Consider the following 23,804-nt stretch of genomic DNA (forward strand, 5'->3'; position numbering starts at 1 on the left):
TACCTGTGCATGCAATGTTCCTGAATGATTAGTGCTTGTTTGCCAGTCATGCTCATGTGTACACATGTGTGCATTACCAGCAGTGTCACATATGAGCTTTTAGGTTGGAAAAATGGAAGTAGAGCCCTTTTTTAGATAAGTTCCTCATTAAAAAGTGGTGGTGAGATTTTTCAGGATACAGGTTGAATGGCTTGGTACTTAAATTATTTGCTTTTTGTGGCCATGCTGGTGAGTTACACAATCTAAAGTGTAGAGGAATTGTAGGAGTGGGAGTTTAAATTACTGAATCAGGGAATTACCTGGGTTAACATTACTGTGCTTTGTACAGAAATGACCCAGATGATTACCATTATAGGTGCATGCATAGTGCCTGAGATATCTAAAGCATGCACAGACAAGATCACTCCTTAGCTGCCTTTTAGCAGCAGCACAAACATCAGGCAGATCTGAATTTAGCTGAGCTGCTGGATTTCACTGTTGCACTATCAAGTTTATGCATTCTTTTTGTTTTACAAAAACATTGCACAAAATTAGTTTTTGCATTTATGCAAATTCTGAGTTTATCTAGACTACAAAGGAGAGACTGAACAAATTTTAAAAACATTTCCTGCTTGGATAGTATATGTGTCTTCAAAATTAATGTTGCAGATACTGATGCCAGAGGAAAAAGTAAATGCATGATTTCTCTGTAATCCTTGGAATTTTGGACTGCATAAAATGTAGATCATGTAAGAAGTATTTTATTGCAGAGGCAGCAGCGCTGTCAGTGCCTGCGTGCTCTGTGCATGTGCTGTGGGTATCTGGAGTGCAGTGGAAATCAAATGCAGCCTCTTCATATACCTGCATCTCATTGTGGAGTACAAATACACAACACGAACATTGTGCCTTGCTTGTGTTTGTCTTAGCGAATATAATCCATAATTGAAACTTCAGAAAGTGTAAACACATCAAAAAGGATCCTAGAAAACAAAAGCAAGCTGCTGTGTCCCCACAGTGGCCAGTTTCACCTCTCTGTGTGTCTGTGCTGTCTTCAGCTCTCAGACCAGCTCTCAGTTTCTGGCAAGCAGGGAATATCTGTGTCAAATACCCATAATGTTTAGCCTGTGTTTTATGGGAGTTGATGGGTACCAGGGTGCTACATGGTAGAAGGAGGCAACCTGAGCTTCAGAGCTGAGACCTTGAGGTACAGCTGTGAGCACAGATCTTCACCTGGCTTTCCACAAGGAGAACTGATGGATTCCTGAGATTTGAGCCTGTGGATTTCAAGTTCTTAGGTCATGGAGCTGTATTTCTTAAAAATAAAATAAAATAGCCATCTCTTCAGCTTTTTTTTTTTTTCAGTATGACCAACTGGCCTATTATTTGCAAATTACTTTTAAAAAACTCTTAAAAGAAATATGTGGGCCTTCTATAAAATAGCTGTCTTGCCCTGAAACTGAAGCAAAAGGCATAATTTCTCACTAGAGGTAGGAAGACAATATAAAACTCAGAACAGATTTTTGGCTGCTTTCCTTCTATTTTATGTATTATTCCTTAAGGTCTGTCCCTGAATCTAGGACATTTTTATGTACTGGTAGGTAACATTTAAAATTAATGGCAGACTTTCAGTTGAGTTTAATGGGATCTGCTGTATTTTCTCAGATCTCAATTTTATCAGATCTCAGTTTATCAGACCTCAAATTTATCAGTTCTCAGCTCATCCCTGGATGAGTTGCTCAGCAGAGTCTGCTGGCAGCAGCAGGCTGCTGCTTCCCTTTGCAGTGGGGAGGGTGGATGCATCCAGCATAGAGAGAGATAATTGATCAGACCAAGATTACAGAGTTTGCCATGAAAATTAACATCTACCTACACTTGCTGTCCTCTTGTATTTTTGCAGCTATTTGTGATAATGCATTTTATTTCAGTCTTGTACAGATAGCCTTGCTGTAACATTTTTTCAGTATTTTGTTTTGATTCAATTCATGTGGCTGAAAATGCAATTCCTTATGAGTTCAGAAAAACTGAGATTTTTTTAAATACCTCTGTCAACTTCCTACCTTAAATATCCTTCCTTCCTTCCTTCCTTCCTTCCTTCCTTCCTTCCTTCCTTCCTTCCTTCCTTCCTTCCTTCCTTCCTTCCTTCCTTCCTTCCTTCCTTCCTTCCTTCCTTCCTTCCTTCCTTCCTTCCTTCCTTCCTTCCTTCCTTCCTTCCTTCCTTCCTTCCTTCCTTCCTTCCTTCCTTCCTTCCTTCCTTCCTTCCTCCACAGTACAGCTGTGCCCATGTAAACCATTTTCTGCCTCTCAGTAGACCAGATGCCTTCAAGAGGGTTCCTTGGGAGCAAAGTTAGATATTTTGCCATGCTGTATTTTGAAGCCATATAGATTTGACTCTTTGAGACAGGGTTTACCTTCGTGCTGTGTCTTGCAGAGCACCAGGCAGGAGTTGTGAGCTGTGTGACAGCTGTAGGTGATAAGTTCACCATCTGATCCCCTGCAAGTGCTGGCTACTTCTGTGTCTATTTTGCTCCCATGGTGATCACAGCTTTAGAGTCTGCTTCCTCCACACCCTTAAGTTCAAGTCAAACTTCCTTCTTTAGTTTTAAGGTATATTATGAAGCACAGATTTTGGTTTTTATAGAAAGACATTATGAACACTGGATAATTTGAGAAAAGTATTTTGAAGCTTTAGGAGTGAATTGGTGATATGCTGACAGAATTTGGTGCTTCTGGAATGTCCTATATATTGGGCAGGCAGAGGATTTAGAGGTGGATCAGGTACTCCTGTGGTCCAGTTTGTGGTACAAAGGGAGGTGGCAAGATCCAGTTGTCAATTGGTAGGGCATGAGTTAGAGGAGGTTTTGTTGCTGTGAAGAGAAGAGCCTGTAGCAGGTTTCCCTGCACATCTGTCCTCCCCAGCATTCAGCATGGCTCAGGTGGGGTGTACAGCAGGTGGCTGTGTGGCCCCTCTGGAGGCCCCCCCTCCACATGTGCTGACCCCTTGGGCTCTCCCTGTGGTGTCTGAGAGGTGGTCAAGACTTTAGAATGGGTAACACTAATAATGTAATAATATAAACTGAAAAATATGATGATATTTTACTGTTATTTACACCTGACTACTGTTCATCTGCAGTCCTGAAGTGGTTTGAAATTGCGGTCTCACATTTCTCTGATTGGTATTTTGTGACTAAATACAGATGAGCATCACATCCATACATTATCTATGAATCTATTAATGATTATCCTCTGTGAGTCTTCTCTAAAGGGTTTTTTTTTTGCCATCAGAGAGATGCACACATCTATCATGTATATGCACATGTGCATCTACCTGATTCTGTTGGTACTATTTTGTTTCTGAAGGTCACCACATTTAAATATATATTTGGTGGTATGGCAATGAGGTTTTCTTAAGGGTGGTAATGAACAAACTCCATGCTAAAGATCCTTATCCTTTGCTTTCCAAATGGTGTTGCAATAACTGAAAACATGCATTATTAGGCCCTTAGAAGTTGATTACAAAACCTGTAATTTTGCTAGATTTGCCAGATTCTTCTGTGCTAATGTCAGGGAGATCTGCACTGCCAGTTCATAAATGGAGAAAATACTGACCTATAAACACTCTAATTTTCAGCAGCAGTTCAGTTGCTTCTGTATTCTGCAGACAAGCAGCCTCATTTGGTGAGATTTTGAATTTAGCATGCAGATTATCAGGCCTAACCTCCACTTTTCATCAGAAAGACCCTCATTTTATATAGTAGGGATTAGCACAGTTAAATTGTATTTTGAAATGGTTTCTTCAGCCCCTATCTGATTAGGTCTGGTTTTCTGATTTAGAGGATTTTACTTTGTCTCTGTGCCTCATTCTCACTCATTTGAGTGTATTTGCTTTACTTCTTGTGGCTGGGTTGTATTGCACTCCCAAATCTGTTGGTATGGAGGACTGGGCAAGAGCATAACAAACCAGTATTCCTTCAACTCCCAGTTTCCAAGGTAAGGCTAATTAGCTTTTGTTGAAAACAGCAGTCAGGGGTTGCTTTATCTCCCATACTGGTTTTTTAACTTGTTGGTGCCAGAACCTTCAATGCATGCAGAGCCAGGACTTGCACTCCATGGATTAGTGGGGTCACTTCTGCACAAAGGCAAAATTTCAGTATTGTTTTTCCCTGGTCTAGTAATGAGGCTGACATAGTAGTTGGGACTCCAAACATCATGCTTTCTGTCTCTGAGCTGGATTTTAACTCATTCTGTGTTTTCAGCATTTTTCATGTCCTGACAGTTTTTCACATTTCATTATTAAAGAACTTGAACTATCTTTTCTGATTTGAGTCCTGTGTCTTATTATGTCTTTGCTTACCTGCTGTCCTTATAGCTGAAAAAAAACAAGATAAGTTTTCATCCAAACCCTGTTTTCTAGTCTTTGTGAATATCTAGTCATGTACACTTCACAGGTTTTAATAAAGTAAAAAACTGGGGGAGGGTGCATTTTTCTAACAGCAGTTCTACTCTTTGAAGAAAAACCATTCTCTTTACATGTATGTTCTTTGCTGTGAAAGCTGATAGCATTTTATTTTAAAAATAGAAAACATAGCCCTTGTGACTCCCCAGTGGCACAGTCTGAACATTGACTAAAGTACTCTTCAAAAAGCCACTGGGAATTTACTACTCCTGATTTACAGCTGGAGAAAATGGGGAGATAGTTTAGTTGGTAGCAGTACTTTCACTCTGGTGGAGAACACAGATTGGATTTGAGAAATGGGTGATTCTGAGCCTTGTGCCACTTTTCACTAGTGCACAACCTGCCACAGTGGAAATAGGCAGATTAAACCTCTTAGCTGATTAGAGTTGGTTTAAGGCTTTTTTGTTTGTATTATATATCTGTTCTGTTCAGAGATAAGAGTGAGAAATCATGAAACCTGTAGCTTACATTTAAGAATTTGGTAGGGTTTTTTTTCTGGAACTAGGGATGGTGCAGTGCAAAATACATGGATTCTTCTGCAGGTTAGCCTGAGGGTTATGGCACTGGGTTAATACCTGATTTCTGTTCTCAGACCTATAGCAGCCCACCATATAAGTGTAGGGAAATCACTTCTGTGCTCAGAGTCTGATTTGTTCTGTCAGTAAAATGGGAAGAATGATAGTTAGCCCATTCTTTGTACTTTGAGACCTGTTAAGTTGAATTAATTACAGACACGTGAATGCTATGGCTCTGTCAGAGACATTGTTAGCACTGAGTTTAAAATGGAGATTTGGTGAAAAAAGAGTAACACTAGCAAATGTTGAGAAAGATGATTTGCACTTCAAAAACCTCGTTGTGTTTGCATAAATATGTCCATATGTGCACACACACATGAAATACATGTAACATGATTATATAAGCAAATGAGCTGTTTTCATGTGGCTTTAAAGCTTCAACACGTTATGCTTCTGTAGACTTCTGTAGAAGTGGTGTTCCCTTGCACTCTGTTTGAAAGTGAAGTAAATAGACTTGAGTCTCTGCCTGGTTCAGACCTTGGAGTTTGGATAGCTTTGAAAAATTATTTGTGGTGTTTAATTTCACTTGAACAGGTGCTCATGTTGAGTTTTGTTTTCTGTGGAAGTAGAGAGGGATCAGGTTGGGCAGATGAGCATCCAGCCAAGGTGATACAGAGCTGAAGTGCCTTATCTTCTGATTTTGGCCCTATGTGGAAACCACCAGAATATTCATATATATTAGCTTGGAACATAGACTTGCGCAGAATATTGTCATTTCTGTATCAGTTGCCTACCTTTTATACAGTGCTAGCATGCACACACAAATTAGGCTTGGACCATGTTGTGGTAGACATTGTAAATTATGGGAAATGGCATCATCTGCCTCTCAGAGTTTTTATCCTAAAAAAATAAACCCCAAGATCCTGCAAACCCCAAGATGCTGCATTTATGTAAATGCCTCTGATACCACACAGAAATTCATAAATATCCTGTGCTGCTCTGATTATTGTATAATTTACTATACAAATATATACTTCCACTCAGTCAGAAATCTACTATACTATTTCATATACAGTTTAGAGCAAAACAAAAATATCAGCTTAGCATAAACCAGGTCCAGCAAAAGCTTAAGAGAGAAAGCAGGAAAGGAAAACTTTATTCATACAATACAGTAAGAAGTTTGAAAGGCAAATGTCTACAAAGGGAGGGATTGATTGAAGATTTGACCATTTGGGGTGGTCCTCACTTCTTATTGTAAGTTTGTAACTTCTAAGGCATTAAAAATTCCTGTCATGTTATTAAAAAATAAATCTGAACTGATTTAACTCTTTTTTTAATGCAATGCTGCTGCTTTAAAATAAATCTTTCTCAAGTTTGCTCGTGATCATAATTACTTTTTGTGAAGGTATTTGTGATGACAGTCACAAAGGAATCGTGGCTGCTGGAATTCATTATGAAGAAGGAAGGCAAGGATACTATAGCTGACAGCTTTGTCTTAAAGCAGGCAAATTACAGATTTCTCTCTTAGGAAACAGGTAAAGACAGAGTACCTGGAGAAACAAAAATGCAGAGAAATTCAGTTAGCTCTGTAACTTTAAGAGATCCATAACTAGGGAAATATTTTCCACTAAATAATTGGTTCCATGTCAATTCATGTATCTGCTGATTGCAGCTCTCCGTGCGCAGCAACTTCTAGACATGTTCTCAGAATTTTGTTAAAAACCCTGAATTGCAATGACCTTAAGGCAGAGACGTCATCTTTATTTGAGAGAAGATAATTTTATGCTGTTTACTCCAAGTTAATATTTGGTGTTAGCCTAGAAGCAAATTACACTGGATAAAGGTCAACATTACACAGCTGAATCTCATGTATATACACAGTTAAAGCTACATGTGTTTTTTTTCTCACCAAGGCAGTTTGTCACAATGTGATCATTGTGGTTGACTCAAGAAAAGGAGAAAACCCACTTTGCACAGTAACTTGAGCTGGTGGGTTTTCATATGTGATATATAAATTTTCCATTTTTCCTAAATGTGTTGTACACACAAGCATCACAAAAATTCATTCATACATTCTGTAGTGTGTATGCTATAGGAGGTGTTAGAGAAATGCAAGTTTAAAGTAATTTAAAGGGCACAAATGGATGTGGCAGAGACAAGCCCAAGCACCATATGTGTTAATTTTGGGATTTTTTTGGTAGGAGTTTACTGTGCTACTACTTGTCTAAATGTGTACATGAAAGCTGCAAGAGTAAAAAAACTGATTTGAGGGAAAGGGTGAAGTGATATAAATTTTGACTGTTTAAAAACAATCTAAAACTTAGAACATATATTGTTTTAAGCCATTTGAAAATGTGTATATTTTGCTGACACATTTTATAATTTAAAGATAACACTAAGAGACTTTTGTGCTTTGTGTGCAGGTACATGTCTCGAGTCCATGGTATGCATCCAAAAGAAACCACACGTCAGCTGAGTTTAGCAGTCAAGGATGGTCTCATTGTGGAAACCCTGACCGTGGGGTGTAAAGGGTCAAAAGCTGGTATTGAACAAGAAGGATATTGGTTGCCAGGAGATGAGATTGTGAGTATAAAGTCTTTGAGAAAATAATCACGATTTCTGGTATCTTAGCATGAAGCTTGTTTTAATTTATATTTCAAACTATTTATAGGTTCTTTGTTGGTGCTTGTGAACAGGGAAGTAATGCACTCTTAAATTTTTTTAACCTTTTCTATTCCATAGAAGCTCTTTCCTCTTGAACTCTGAGTTTTCTGCTATGAAAAACTGACAAAGTTCTTTGCTGGGTTATACCTCACTTTCATGTTGTATTCTCTTCTACAGTTGTACAGAAGACAGTAAATATTATTGGTATTACTTGAAATCCTCAGATGTTCTCAAATCCCAAAGATGGTGTATTTTAAAAATGTTTTAAAAAGTCACAAACTTTTTAAAGTTTAATCTGAATCTGAAGAACACAGAACTCCCTTTCAAAAGTGCAACATGAAATTATAAATTTATATGCAAACATACATAAAAAGATGTGTTTTACTGATATTTGTGAACACCGGGGCATTCAATTAGAAAGGATTTTCTAAGCAAATCAGCTACAGGCATCCAAATACTGTTCCACTGGATGTCTAACATATTAAAATCCATTTCAATAGGTTGAAAGTTACGTGAAGAGAAAAAAACCAATGTTTTAATATCTCTCCATAGCTGAGGTGGAGCACACTCACAAAGTGAGGATAGTCACATAGACCAGGAAAAAGCTTGAACAATTGTTTGGCCTTGTTCAGAAGCCCCATCTCTTTATTTACAAGACAATATTTTCCTAACTAAAATGAGTTTTGCAAAGCTTCACAATACCTGAACTAGGAACTATTGCTTTGGAATATAAATTGCATTAAATACTGATAAAAGGGTCAACATTGTCTCAGACATAGCTAGTACATTAATTTTGAGGAAACCCAGAAAAGCTCTAAAAACCACCAAAATGCTCATTGGAATATTGCAGTTATCAGTAAGATCCTGAAAGTGAAACAATCTATTGGTTTTGGTTTTGTGAAAACAAGCAATATGCATAACAGAAAATATTATCATCAAAATTATCTCACTTACATGAATTTAAAGTATTGAAATACCTTAATTTCAATACATTGTATTTAATGTACATTATGTCACTGTTAAGATTTTCATTCTAATTTCATTAGAAGCCCTCAAGGGAACCTATAAAGGGTATGTTACTGTTCTCCCTGGCAGGAAACATTTCAAAACTCCAGCTTAGCTCTTTTAGGTATTTCTTACATGAGTTTTATCTGTTTAGAAGTGATAGCAACTGTGTAGACTCAACAAGACATAAAGCCTGAGATCTGTGATGATCTCAAGTATGCTGTATGTTTGTTTCCTCTATTGCTAAGAGAAAGGAAAAAAAAAGAAAAAATTATCAAAATGCCTCACAATAGCCATTCCTTATATAATCATTCAAATAATGTTCCTACTGCTTATTAGCAACATTTATTTAAGAAAACTTGAAAGAATTTACATCCTGTAAATTCCCAGTGAGTCATTAGAATTGCACAATTATTTTATGTCTGTGCAGAAAACGTCTCTGACTGAAGATGCTGTCGAAGTTATATTATGAATAACCCTTTAGTTAGATGCAGACTGCATTTTCAGTATTACTGCTAAGCACTGGTACTTTGAGCTGTGACCATATGTGTGGTGGCTGTCTCAGTAGTTCAGAACACCACACTTGACTTAACAGTTTTCTGCAAAAATAAAAATCAGCTTCTGATCCAGGCCATGTTTCAATCATGCCCAAACCCAAACTTTTTGTTCCTAATACTGAATCAAAATGCTGCAGACAGATGAAGCAAAACACATTGACTTGGTATAAAGTCATTCTCTTTGTTCTTTTATTCAGAAAGTTTTAATGAGTAAAAAAATGTCATTGTCATCACTTGCCATCAGATCAAGTATTTTCCATTCTCTGACAATTGGTGCAAACCATCAAGTTTGGGATGTTCTCTGCTATGGACACAGGGGTAGTTTTACAGATGCTTTGTCTGCACTTGATCAAGAGGCAGTTTGTAGTTCTTTGTAATTTAGCACTGCTCAAATCTGGTACTAATGACTGTTGGAGCATGAGCTCAAGTTACATTTCAGTGAGGACAAATACACAGAATTCTTTCTTGAGGTGCACTTGGAGGAGATGGAACTCTTCGAAGCAGGGCATTAATGTTAAAAAGGGATTTCAGGCTCAAACTTTAGCACTTACAGACCCTTGACCTAATTGTCAAATTTGGTTTGACTGGTACTGCTGGAACTTGGAAAGCTCAAAACAGGAAAGAGAAGATTTAAAAACCAATCAACCACCCACTGACACCAGTGTGGGGATGCTTTTGGATTTTGGCTTCTTTCCTGGCACCACGGTGGAATTCAGCAAACACAGGATGCTCCAAGGAGATAGCAAAGGGATACATTCTTATCATCCCCCCAGCTATTTGCTTGGTGATTTTTTACACTTTTGAAGTTTTGGATCTGAATTTTAGCAGGTGAAAAGATTACTGGCCTTGGCCACAGAACTGCTGAGCACCTTTCTGTGTTACTGTAAGAGATGCCTGACTAGAGGATGCCACATGACCTGAAATTACTGGTTGTGATGGTGACTACAGACTGATGGCTAAATAGTGACAATAATTGAAAGTACAGAGATTATGAAAACACAGCTCTACTTGGAAAAGATCCATTTGATAATCTGTGGTGCTTGCTTAGGGGTTTCCAAACATCTGCCCTATCCAATAGGTTGACATAGTGATAGATCTATGCACTAAGGACATGATCTCTGATAGGGTTACTCTTAGCCCTTCAGAAAAATTATACTACTTTGCTCTCATTGTTCTAGCAGTGTGCTGAAGCTATGGTAAAAAAAATTAGCAAAACCTCACATATTTAGTAATATACAAAAGACAAGCTGAGGTACAAAGACAAAACAATTTGAGGGCATCAGGAGATTCTTCCAAAAGGGACAGCTCATGAAAATTAATGTTCAGGAAAAAAAAAAAAAAAAAAAAAAAGAATGGTTTGATTTAAGAGTGTAAAATTATTCTGTCAGATACATGTGGGAAAAATATTTTTATGTAAGTTACTAAATTTAAAATGTGGAGTCAGTAACAAAATGTACCGTATTCCAACTGACATTCAAGGATTGGTACCTAAACAAGAACTTTGCTGCAAATATTATACCTCCAGGGCTTGTGCAGGTATTCATTTTGTTTGCTCATTTGCTATGTTCCCAGATGTTTTGCACATTTTCAAAATGTGTTCTCATCTTACAGGCTTTCTTATCTTGCAGATGATTAATGCATTTGCACAAAATGAATGAGAGAAGAATTTATTTTCCATTTTTATTCAGGATTTTAGTTAGGAATTTTGCATTTTTCTGTTCGTTGATGCATTATTATACAATTGAACAAAATCTCTTCAGCTTCTAGCCTTGCAAGGGAAATGTCAGTCCTGAAGTCTGGTAATGGAACTTTACTTTTTTCCTAAATGCTTTATTTCTATTTCTCACAGAACTTCTGGAATTTGGAAATGCTATTTATTATCAGCATAAAAAAATCTTCTTGCTCTTGCTGGTTTAGAAAAAATTGTAAATCAGTGTTGTTAACTATGTTATGAATGCAGTTGGCAAGATAGAAAGGAAAGGTAGTTGTTCAAGAAAATAAGAATGAATCTTCTTACTTATTCATTACTATTTTCTGTTCTGCCATGATTTTATGTACTTCTATCTGTGTAACATAGTACTGTGTCTAACCCCAAGGAAAGAAATTGAATTTAAGTACTAATGTCCTATGGCATAATGGGGGACTTAGATGCAGTTTTTAGAGTTAAGTCTTACTCACATTTTTCTACAGACAGTGTGCACTGAGCTATTTTGACCATTTAATGTGCTAATTCTTCCCCTCATGATTAAAGTCATAAAGCTGCTCTGACCCAGAGAGAGGCTTTATGAATGTATAATTTCAATTTTCCTGTGTTCATGAAGCCAAACAATATTGTGCTCTTCTAAGATGGAGATGTGTTCATAACATGTGTTCATTGTTTGCATCTGATTGCAACATACCCCACAGCCCTGCTGTGGTTTAAAAATGGTTCAGAGTGGCCAAAGTCTCTAATGAGATGTGAAGAGTGAGGCTTCACACCTACTTAAGGCACTGTGAGCTATTTCTTCTCTGAAGAATGCATGAAAGATTATTATATTTTCAAGAGATTATTATTTTACAGAGTTCTGTTTTCTGATCATTTGATTGATTGCTTATAGAAAGAGGCAGCAATTCTGGCTAGTTAAATCTGACTGTGAGGTGCAGTTACAGTCATTCTCCTGTGTATTTGGTCCTCTCTGTATCTAAATTATTTCATTTCCAGTTCTTCCCTCTAAAGAAGTTTGAGTTTAGTGGAGAGCACACTGCTTGGAGGGGAAGTTTCCTTGCTTTTTCCTGCTTTTAGAAAACATTAGAGATACAACTTGTTTTTCCCCAGCACACACATGTATTCTCAATGTGCTATTTCATTTCTAAAGATTTTTCTGGTATTTTAAATTGAGAAAGTACTGGTGCTTGCTCAGAGAAACTCCAGATACATCCAAGTCACAAGGCTGCCTAAATAATCCATCTCTCCGCTCTGTCTGTATTCCCAACATTGTAATATTTGTTGTAACCCACTGCCAGCACTGTGAGTCTTGAGGATGATTTTTTTAACCCAAGTGACCTTAGGCACACACTCAGTTATTTTTGTGATTTGATGTGTTGCAGGTTTGATTTTACTAGGATCAGTCTATGAGAAAGGAGAATTTTTGGCTGTTATGTTTGTGTTAATCTAAATTACTTTAGATTGAGCAAAGGCTTGATTCTTTGCTTGCCATGCTTAATTGCTTTTGTAATTATATTGATTTTTCCATGCTAGGTCAGTATTGGTAGCCAGAAGCTGTTTTTTGAACTGACTATGTCATCTTGAGTCTCCATAAATGTGAAGATAATTGTAAAATGCTTAAGAACTGTCACTGTGAGAGTTTGAATCTTTTCTGTACAAAAATACGTTTTAAATAATACAAAACCCCCGAACAACAACAGACAAAACCAAACCTCAATCCAAAACCAGCCTGAATAGCTACCAGTTCTAAATAACTAGGCTGAAGAATGGTTTTAATGTGCATCCCATTCTTTTCAGTTAGGGGCAGAAGGATAATATGAAACAGCAATAGTGACAGCCAGTGCCTTCATCATGTGAGCTCTTACAACTGAAAAGCACAAATAGGAAGAACATGTCACACCAAATGAAGAAAAATCTCCTTCAGTGTTTAAAAAAATTCTCTGTTTGCCTTATCCATCCATATTGCCTTTAATGTAAAGTCCTGTGTAAATTCACTGATCCAAAACCAAACATAGCCCAAGCCATATTAGTTCATATTTTTTGCATATTGAACAAATTAAGAATTTTCCAGGCTGGAATGTTCCAGATAGATTCCTAGAACATTCTTCTTGGAAAAAACTCAATTATTGTGAAAGTGCAAGTGTTCTTTACACTTAGTAATTCACTGATGCAAAGAGTTAATGATTGATCCCATAAGAGAAAAAATTCAAACTGGCTTCCATCCCTTATTACCACACATCAGGGAGAGTATGATGTGGCTTTGGGGTCAGGCCACATACCAGCTTGGTCACACAAGAACACTCAAGGATGATGAGCTTCTGAAACTCTTTGAACCTTTTCTATCTGTCTTTCCATCCTTTAAGGACCCATCATTCGGAGCTTAATTTTCCAAAAGACTGCCATGAATTCAATCCTTCATGTGCTAAATGCAATGATTTTTCTTGCAAATTATTGTCACAAACTGCAGATGTGATTCTGCTTATTAATAAAGTAAAAATAAGTGGATTTGGGAAAGTTGAGAAAAGCAAATATATTCAAATCATCAAATCAAAGCATAGACTATTTTATCCTAGAGAAGCGGAGTAGAATTCTGAATTCCCAGCTCATGGAAGAGAAATTCCTTCTGCATTAAAGCCAAGCCCCTCTTCTGTCTTTGCACTAAGGCTGTTAACATGCAGCCTCTCATGAACGGTTCCACAGCAATTCCAGTGGTTCTTGCTGCCTCTAGAAGAGTTAAGAATAGTGAGCAATTCTGAATTCCTTTTCCAATCTTGTTTTTCTCTTCCCATCTGTTCAGGGGTATTTCTTCCCTCTCCTCTGCTCATCCTTATTTTTTATTCTCTGGAAAAGACATTTACAATGTTTGCAGGATCTTCACATTACTGAAGGTGACACTAGTAGACTCCATCTGACTGCAGAGAGATGCTGCTTCTTTTAAACTGGTGAAACAACCTTGTCAGCATCTTCACTTGGCTCTCCCAGCTTTGCCAACTTGACTTTTAAAAATTCAGTTGATGTAATGCTGTATTCTTCTGTGAGGCTTTCACTCTCCATTCTGGAGTTGAGATACTGATAATGTTGTTCACAGATTTCACAAAATGTTCTTTTCTGATTGAAAGGATGTTCTTAAGAATGAGAATTTATCTTTGAGTTTGAAGTAAACTAGTCAAACTAGTCTGTAGAAAGGTTCCATCATGGGATTTATATTATGCTAATAGAATAATGACATAGATCAGTCTGTCTTGAGTTTGTTTTGAAAAGATGCATCTTGGATTTTTTCTACCCCTTTTGTACCCACCCTGACCTAGTAGTGTTGTTTTTATTAACTTTGTGGGTTCAAAATGCTCTGTATCTCTGGCAACTGATTTGAATCTTTTATTATTGTGTCATGCTGGTCACTGAATGAAACTTCATTGAAGCTGATGGGCTTATTAATATTCATGCTTAATTCACAATAAATGCAGTCCCCATGCCTTTTTATCAGCTGACAGCTGAAACAATATCAGCCACACCTACAGCACATGGACAAGAGGTTTAAGGAACCTGTGTAGGAGGTTCTGCTGTTGGTTCAGATAAAATGTTTTTGTGTGTGCTGAGACATCAACCTAAAGAAAAACTACAAAATAAGACCAGAGAAGCAATGTAAACGTATTTTAAGCAAGAAAAGGGAAGAAGACAATTTTTGTGCAGAGTTCTTGAAAGGAGACTTGGAACTACAAGCAAGGAGATTTATTTCTGGTCTGGATTTACCTTCTTTCTAGGAGAACAAAACCATAATGTGGACATAAAAGGCATTGCACCTGATAAATTCCTCACTCCATCACTGATTTATCTCCCTAATGAAAAGCCTACAAACCTCCTCTTGGCTCAACCTAAGTCAAAAATTGTGACATTACCAGCAAAGTGAATCCAGTTTCTGAGGAGATAAGTTGAAAGTTTCTATTAACCTTGAACTTGCTTGGAATGTGAAGAAACAAAAACATTTTCACTTGAAATTATTTTCAATTTCTAATATCCTGGAGGAGAATGCTTGTATTGTCTCACCTTAAATAATGCACACTGCTACTACCCAAACATGATATTCTTGGAAAGGAAATTGAGATTTATTCATTACTTCAGGAGCACAGCTCATAGGCTGAGCAGATAGGTGTGACAAGGGTTTGAGCAGTCACTTTGGCTGCTGACATGTTACTACACTTGGAAAAAACTCAATTCTTTAGCACTGGAAGCTAGAGCCTGGCTCTGTACTTTGGGACCTATCACCCCAAATTGTCCAGAACGTGGCTGCAGGGTGGGAAGGTGAATAAAAATCTGCCTGTCCTGGCAGGAATACAGAGAGATTTGGGTGGCTTCTGCCAGAAACTGAAGACTTCTAGGACAAACTAACAATAAATTAATTAGATTAAATTCACTGAAAGAAAGCCAGAAGAGTTCTGACAGGATGTGGAATTCTCTGCAGAACTTGAGTCCTCCTGCATCAGTGCATCAGAAGAGGAAGCAGTTACCAGTGAAGAAAATGGAAATGGATTGTTACAAGCTCATAAATACATGAACTATGGAGAAGGAGATTTTGATCTCTCCCCTGACTGATGGTTTTGTGTAGGTTCTTTTTAGAATAGAAAGGGTTTCTAAAATAAGAGAATTTCAAAACCATGTAAAACAAGAAATTCCAATTAATTGCTGAGATGCTAAAACCTTGGCCATAATTAATAAATAAACAAACAAATGTACTTGAAATAAAGCAAGATGCCTTAGTAGTTGTGAGGACATATGAATTCATAATTATTTTGGATTTCTTCATGATAAAATATGAATAATGAGTACCTATGAAGTGCCCTACAGGGTCAATTTATGGGAATCCATTTTAAAGATAAAGCCCAGGTCAGAGAAGGAAAGAATCTATAAAGCCAACAGATCTGAATGGATAGATTAGCCTGTCTGTAAAAGCACACATTGTAGCTACTTGCTGTAGTAGTTTTCTAGAAAAAGAAAGAAAAGATAAAGTGAAACCATTTTCACAAAGGGATTCTAGCTGCTGAAGTCTTTTTGGCTTTGAAAAAGAGATGGATGCTTGTTTATTTGCTAAGCACTTTTGATGAGCAAAAGCAGTAGGAAAAACATAGATGCAAAACAGGAAGAAATATATCTGGTGAACACAGGGATGCAAGAAAACTGCAGGGGAGAAAATAAGCTTATTTTGGTGCTGAATTTACCCCAAAGCATTGCTCTAGCATTAAATGTAAAGCATGTGATGATCTAAGAAACTTTTATCATTGGAAAGCAATCGTCCTGATCAAATATAGACCCTTTACAGTAATGATGAAAGAGAAATACTTTATTAAACAGCTAACTCACCATTTACCTGCTGCAAAGATGGAGTAAGTCCTCTGAGCCATCAAGGAATTAATCACACCTTCCTCAGTTTGAAGCCTAACCTTTTCATCATTGTTCTGATGAAAAGATAAAAGCAGATCCTGTAGGCTACTGAAAGGATGTTTACAGGAGGATTCATATTTGCTAAAGAATAGATGGAGCCAGGGATGTGGCACGAAGAGAAGACTGACCAAAGGGCAGAAGGAAGACTGCTCTCACAGCAGACTGAGGCCTCTGGTGGAAAACACACACTGTGTCCCCACTGCATTTGAAAGAACACTGGGAATGATGTTCCATAGCACATAGTGCTTGTTCCACCCAGGTATTACTTGGTGCATGCTGATGTCTGAGTGAAAACCAGTAAATCTGCCAGAGACTCCTGATAAGCTGGAGATTCCTTACTGGCTGCTGTGCCCCATGAGATAGAGCCTGTTTAAAATAGAGGCCAGTGTGCACGTACCACATCCACTTGAACTCTCTGAAAAAAAAAAAAAAAAGGGGTAAGGCTTCCATCTGTGCAGCTCTACAGATAATCAGCCACACTTTGTAAAACTCCTCTTACTACAGAGCAGTTACTTGGAAGTTGAACAGAATTGCAAAAGCAGTGGATAGATGGGCAAAGGGAGGCATTTCATAGCTGAGCTAAATGCTGGTTTAGCATTTCTGCAGCTCCTCAGGGCTGTTAACAGGGGCTGGTTCTCCTGTCCAAGCCTGTTTCAGGTTGCCTTTTGTGTGGGGCAGGGATTCCAGTATTTACACCGTGAGAGAAATAAAAAACAGATAAATGAAGTGGGCAGTAGCTATTTGCAGCAAATGTAGAAGTTTGAAGCATTTCTTCAGGTTTTGTACTGGAGGACAGAAGTCTCATAGGTAGTGCACCCCCACTGTGGTTCCTGATAGCTGTGAGTCATAAAGATGTACTGCAAGGTTTTAGCAATTACCTTTAGTAAAGCTCATGTCTAATTGAGAAAGCTTTGATGGAGCAGATGCTGCTTGAAAAAGACAGAAAGGAACTGATTTATTAAGAATGGAAAATGTCTTTAGACAGAAATAGATGCTGCTTTGTTTAATGTGAGTGGGGGCATAGGTTCCTGCAGCATACTCTGAGTCCTCTTAAAGAGAGGACCCGGATACCAGAGGAGAGTAATGAAATGGTAGATCTATCCATGCTAGAATGCAGTACCACCATTTCTTATATAATAAAGGCTTTTAATTTACAGCAGAAAGTTTGAAATATGAAAGATTAAGTAGAGAAGATGGCAATTACTTCAGAACAGCAGATGATGATGGATGCATGTTGCAAAACCTAAGCAAAATCGAAGATGTGGAAAAAAAGAGCATCATTCTTGTGAGGCATTTATTTCAGTGTATATTTCTACTTGATATGGACTGGTAGTCATTTTTGTTGGGTGCCAGTGAAGAGTTATTGAAGGCCAGCAAAGAAACCTTGACATCAGAACCCAAGATTTTAAAAGCTTCTCTCTTAGTTGAAGAGGGGAAAATGTGAAAATCTCTGATTTTAAAGCTGATAGAGGTGAGAAGAGATGGAAGTGTTCCTTATGGCTGTTCCCAAATCCTAAAATACCAGAATACAGAACATTTGCTTCAGAAATTATATCTTTAAATTGGGCATGGCCTATCTCATTATATGTTAAAGAAATGGGAAACTGAAAAATAGTAGGAGCTCATTTATTGACATTCTTTAAAGGGTAATGAAATAATCATGAAAAGATTACGCTAAAGTCTTGGGCTGGTGATGAAAATTACTTCAAATAATTCTAGCATGCAAATACTACTATTTTTAAATAATTTATATTTTTTAAATTACTTCTATCTGCTGGCATGGACCTTGTTGTCACTCTAGATTCCACCGCTGTGACAGACCAAAAGTGTTACACAGTGGGTGAAATCTACTGTGTATCTGCTAATACTCTTCCTTTAAACTAGTGAAAAACTGCTCTAAGTTTCTTATCCACTGGGCAGCTGGAGCTCTAGGGACTGTTAAAGCATAGACCCCATGCAGGTCTGACAGTGAGTTTGTGCACAGGTGGGTCTGAATGAAAATCCAGTGGTCTGGAAGGAGCTGTGTGTGCAGGGGTGTAGGGGAGAGAGAGAGAGGAGCACCACAGCAGCACACATGTAAAAGAAATGCTGGAGAAGCACTTAAAACAGAACACCTGGGGGGGAAAAAAATGTGCAAAGAGTGCTATGGGACAAGTGCCACACAGGAAATGCTGGGAACCATGAACTCCATGGGAAATTATTTCCTTCATTTGCTTCATTTTGAATTTAGGACAACAGAACTGTATGTATACTATTTGTAAATAAACATGATTGTGCCAAAGGGGTAACTGACTTATAACTGTCTTTCCCATCTATATGACCCTTTTTTTTTTTAGCTTACTGGTTGGGTCCAAAGGATACCCATAATTTGGATTGTTTGGGAAATCTAGTTCAACTGTATGAAACCAGCAAATCCCCATAAGGGGGAGTTTCATGAATAGAGTTTTGCTTTTTTCCCCCCTCCCTTTTCCTCTCTCCACTTGATAGTAGAGTGACTTAATACCGAGTATCTGGGCTACCATTAAGGGACTTGGAGAAAACAGATTAACAGGTAAGAAATGAGCTATGTTAATGGAATGTGCATTATAAAAAGGCAAAGTGGTCCTTTTAGACAAAGTCTAAGAAAGGAGGTTATACTGTTTTCATGTGCTATACCTACATATAATTTATATGAAAATGAAAATGTATTACTTGTTTTAACATCTTTTTTTTACAATAATTACGGGCTTGCTGTGGTATGGAAGTGACCTAATAGTTACAATTGTGACCTCTAAGTTATTGTTAATTTTACTGTCAGTATGTGCTTCACATCTCCTACTTAATGGTATGCTAATTGTACAGCAGGATGTCACATTCTCCAACATACAGATTCCCTATTTCAATTACAGCTAAGTAAATCTCCATTACTAATGAGTAAGCATTTCTTTTCCATGTACATTTGCATTATAATGGACATTTTCTTTGTGCACTAAAATTATTCTTTCCTTGACAACAACTTTGTATTTTATTTTACAGTAAAGGCTACGACATGATGATTCATTCCTTTCTGTTGGGTTTATCTGTATTTAAATTGTCAAATGCTCTGGATAGCCTGACATTTTCTATCCCATGTTATTTTTCTGTACTTCCAGAATAAATGTATATATTTGCTTTAAGACAACCTACTTAAGACAAATGACAAAGAAAAGTAAGCTTACGTGCCGGTCATAAGATGTATTTTTTAATTTGTTGCAGTGCTTCACTCACGTTGCCGAGTGAACCTCAGCTATTTATGTCAGTGCAAAGTGACCTTTATGATCTAATGTTTGACAGATTTGAATATAAAGAACGAGTGACCACGTGTGACCTACATGATTGCAAGATCCCGCTCTGCTTAACAGAGCGTAGCTCTTTGGCTGTTGCTCACAGTCCCCCAGACTCATTTGCTGTCCTGCTGATGCATAGATCCGTGAATGCAGCGGGCAGCTGGGCAGGACCAAGGGGGAAGGTCTCTGTTGGATCTGATTCCGCAGCTTTGCTGCCAAATCCGCTCCCTCTCGGGGCCGGGCTGGTGCCGCTGAACTTGGGCAGAGGATTCCCTTTGTCTGCAGCACAGTGACCCCGGAGCCCTTCCCTCCCTGCGCCAGGAAACTCAGTCCCTGTGGAGGAGATCCCTCCTCAGCCTGCATGGCCCTGGGAAAATGTCTCACCTTTTATACACAAACAAGAACTGTGAGTTTTATTGATAAAGTGATAGCCTAACCTTCGATAATGTGCTGCAAAGGTGTTGCTTTGCTTTTGGTGGGGCAACTCCCTATGCAGTAAATTATGTTAGAAGGATCTTTTTTTAGATGCCCAGAGAAGGCTTATGTATCAAAGAGGGTGCATTAATTAACAATCATTAATATTCTTGATGATTTTTAAATTGGCCTGGTGGTGGGTGTGTATATGGATAAGAATGATGGGTGTTGGGTTCTTTTAATCATATAAGTATGTGGGATATTTTAAAGAAATAAAATGTGGTGAAAGTGTCAGGTAGCATTCCAGGAATGCAGGAGGAAATGTATGCAACCAGAAGTTAGAACTAACAGATTGATTTCCTGGTCACTGTGCATGAATTCTTTCTAGCCTTGTGTATATCCTGATAACCAGATGGCTTACAGTATAGATACAAAGTTTGTTTTGTTTTTATTTTGAAAGGCCTACGGTATGCAGCCTTTTTCCCAGACAGCAGCAAAAAACAAGGTGAACAATTTTTGCACTATGTGGTTTTGAATTCTGTCATATTTTCTATTACGTTTCTGTCTTCCATTAGGCTAGCTTAGTTTACTCTCCTAGCCACCACCATCATCCATGTCACTCCCGGTCCCGAGTTGGGTGCGCACCCCGTGTGTCGGGCGGGCTCCGGGCCCGGCCGTGGCCGCTCCGATGTCGCCGCTGTCACCGCGGCCGCCCTTGGGCCGCCGCTTGCGGGAGCGCCCGGCGACACCTGGCGGTGCGAGCGGGAACTGCAGCCCCGCGGCTGCCCCAGCGGCCCGACCTGCCCGACCCCGAGCGCCGGCAGCCGGAGCTGGGCACAGCTAAAATAATCCCATTTCCTGCATGAAAATAAATGAGTCAATGAATAGATAAAGTGCTGGGAGCGCATTCCCCTCCCATTCACACTTAGGTAAACCGAGAGGAGCAATAACCAACATTTCATTGCTGTTGGAGGAAAACTAATGCCTCTGACCTCGCTATTGAAGTCAATAGGGCAGTTGTCCACAAGGGTTATGTACCTTTTTTTAATCTTTTTTAACTAGATTTTCAAATATTTGCACAAATTAATGTTTTATGTATACTTATGCACTAAATATACTGCATTAAACTAAAACTTTTTTTTCTGTGAAAATCTTTGTATTTAGAAATAATGAGGTTTTCAATACTTTGCAGTGTGAATACTGAAGGAAGCCTCTTCTGCTGTTTTATTTAACATCATGGTTTTTGGCTGGAGTGGATGGTTTTTCTTGCCAGCAAATATATTTCCGTATGTTTATGAAATTCCACATCTCTTTGCCAGCATATTTCTTAACAATGGAATATCTGGGAGATACGAATACGTAACTAATACAAACAAAAATTAAGAATCCTGGAATCTTGATTCTGTGCTGAAATTGCAGGACCTCTTGTGGTCTTCTCAGTTTAATTTTTATCTAAATATACATTCAACCAAAACTGATTATTTTTCTTGCTTAATTGGCCCTTTAGTGCCACCTGATTCTTTTTTTCATTTTCTGCATACAGTTAATATAAATGACATACAAAACACTACTTTATCCTGATTTCTCTCACTCTATAGGCAAATCAAGTGCACCAACAATGCAGTATCTTTAGTTGTTTACAAAATATCCTAAATAAAGGGCTCCCAAAGTACACAGCCACTGAATTTTGGAAGGGGAAAGATTTGGTGAAACAATAATGTGTTCTTTTAGCCAAATTTGGTGGTGTTATGCCATTTTGAGATATATGGAATTTGCCAGTAAAATGAAATGAGGAGAAAGGACAAAAGGTCAAGTTACACTGTTAATCTGCACAACAAAGGAGGGCAAAGTTCTGAGTTTAAAAAATCACTGGTTAAGATTTCATAGGGTGGTTTTTCCCCCTCTAAACTTGCTAGCCCTGCAATCCAACATTCATGGTACATCAAGTTTAGTGCAGGCAGTCTGGGTTGGGGCTGTCCCAAAATCTCTTGTGTTCCTGGGGGCTCTGGTCAGATGAGTTCTGTGCACAGCACAAAGGACTGAAAGGGCCACCTGAGCATGGCCTTTCTCACACTGGAGGAGACCTTGCACACAAGGACTGCACTGCCCAGGCACAGCATAATGAAAATCAGACAAATGCCAGCTCTGGCAGTCAGTGGGAATTGCTAACTCCACCTTTACAACATGACATTAAAAGTAGCTTGATCAGATTTTTATCAAGATAATTTACTGAAGAATAGGAGTAGTTTTTTTCAGAGATCTGAACCCATTGAAAAGTGACATTTGACATGAAAAGGCATTGGGAGTTTTATCTGAGATATGACAGCTATTTTGTCTTCTAAGTGTAGAGAAAACTGTGGCATTTTAGATAACAAACATAAACATTTAACAGTGGCCACTGGCAATTCTGCTTGGTTTTAGAACTCTTGATTCCTAGAGCAAAATTCTGCCTCCAAATTATATGCATGCTGCTCTCATTTATTTCAGCAAAGCTTGTGCACATGTTTCAAAGGTCAGAATTTGGCTGTTGGGGGTGAATTTTCAAGGAAGAGTATATTAAAGACACCTGTGCATCAGCAGAACCATATCCTTTGTCTACTGCAGAACATTTCAGGAATGAGCCCGGTGCTATTGAGCACGGCAAGTGAAACATTTTATATGTTTTGAATTGCATTGGGATTGCTTAGCAGAAACATTTCTTGCAGTAATTGGTTCATGATTTCATTTATTTCTTGTAACTCAACACTTTGATGCTGAAAAGTTGTCAGTTTTAAGAGAGTAAAGACTGGAAGGGACCACCCTTCAGAAAATTACAGTTGAAAATATAATGTAACAATCAAACTAAGGGAAATAGTCCAAGAAAATAGGTATGGTCTGTTGAGGTGCACAAACTTTTGTTTGCAATCTAATACAGAGAGGTCAACAAATGTTTTACACAAAGGTAGAAAACAAACCCACTTTTCATTGTGGACAGAGCTCATATTTGAAATTGTAACTAATCAGACAATTGAAAAAATTAAAACTTGGCATTCATATTCTATTGGAGTTAGTGTGTATTAAATTGATGAAGATCGTTAAGCACGTAGGTTTTCCCCTGTTTTTTAAACATTATACACTTCTTAAAAATGTTTATAATGTCTAATTGCTGCTGGATTTCAAGACATATCAATTTTGTTCTTAGTTCCTGCAGATTTTGACAGAATGTCATACCAAAATATTTTGTATTTTTTGTAGGACTGGGAAACAGAAAATCATGACTGGTATTGTTTTGAATGCCATTTGCCTGGAGAGGTGTTGATATGTGACCTGTGTTTTCGTGTGTATCATTCCAAGTGTTTGTCTGATGAGTTCAGGCTTAGAGACAGCAGTAGTCACTGGCAGTGCCCAGTTTGCAGGGTGAGTACCTATGAGATTTCATGTGCTGATTAGAGGATTGATATTCATTAATAGATTTATGAAGGTGTCCAGATGGTCTGGCCAGGTTATTGGGTAAAGAACTGAAAATTGAAATGGTGGTACATACCTAGAGCATCTGTACAGAGGTACCAAAATGTGGTGCATGTAGCAGATGGCCATTTTTGAAGACTCCAGCAAGTTTTACTTGCACAGTACCCTGTGCCAGAATGTGCACCTGAGTGCAGTAAAGTGTGGGAGCCTTCAACAAGAGTAAACAAATTGCTGTATAAGATGCTACTGTTTTTACTTAATGCTGTTTTAATGAATCATTTTTGGTTTTTGATGACTTGCATTCTTAATATTTTATTGGAATGG

The 23,804-nt window shown here is 38.1% G+C and overlaps 1 protein-coding gene across 5 annotated transcripts in view; it reads left to right on the top strand.

Annotated features, from left to right (window-relative positions):
* Positions 1-23,804, top strand: part of ZMYND11 (zinc finger MYND-type containing 11) — a 105,405-nt gene that overhangs the window by 53,951 nt on the left and 27,650 nt on the right. For 3 of the 5 annotated variants that reach the window (XM_036398265.1, XM_054514054.1, XM_036398274.1), the window contains exons 3-5: positions 7,371-7,530; positions 20,494-20,538; positions 23,268-23,429. In XM_036398265.1, coding sequence (XP_036254158.1) covers positions 7,371-7,530; positions 20,494-20,538; positions 23,268-23,429 — 367 coding nt within the window. The remainder of the gene's footprint in view (positions 1-7,370; positions 7,531-20,493; positions 20,539-23,267; positions 23,430-23,804) is intronic. The other 2 variants (XM_036398283.1, XM_036398292.1) reach the window with 2 other exon arrangements.

Source organism: Molothrus ater, chromosome 1 (genome assembly GCF_012460135.2).
Source record: "Molothrus ater isolate BHLD 08-10-18 breed brown headed cowbird chromosome 1, BPBGC_Mater_1.1, whole genome shotgun sequence".
In the NCBI taxonomy this organism is placed as follows: domain Eukaryota; kingdom Metazoa; phylum Chordata; class Aves; order Passeriformes; family Icteridae; genus Molothrus; species Molothrus ater.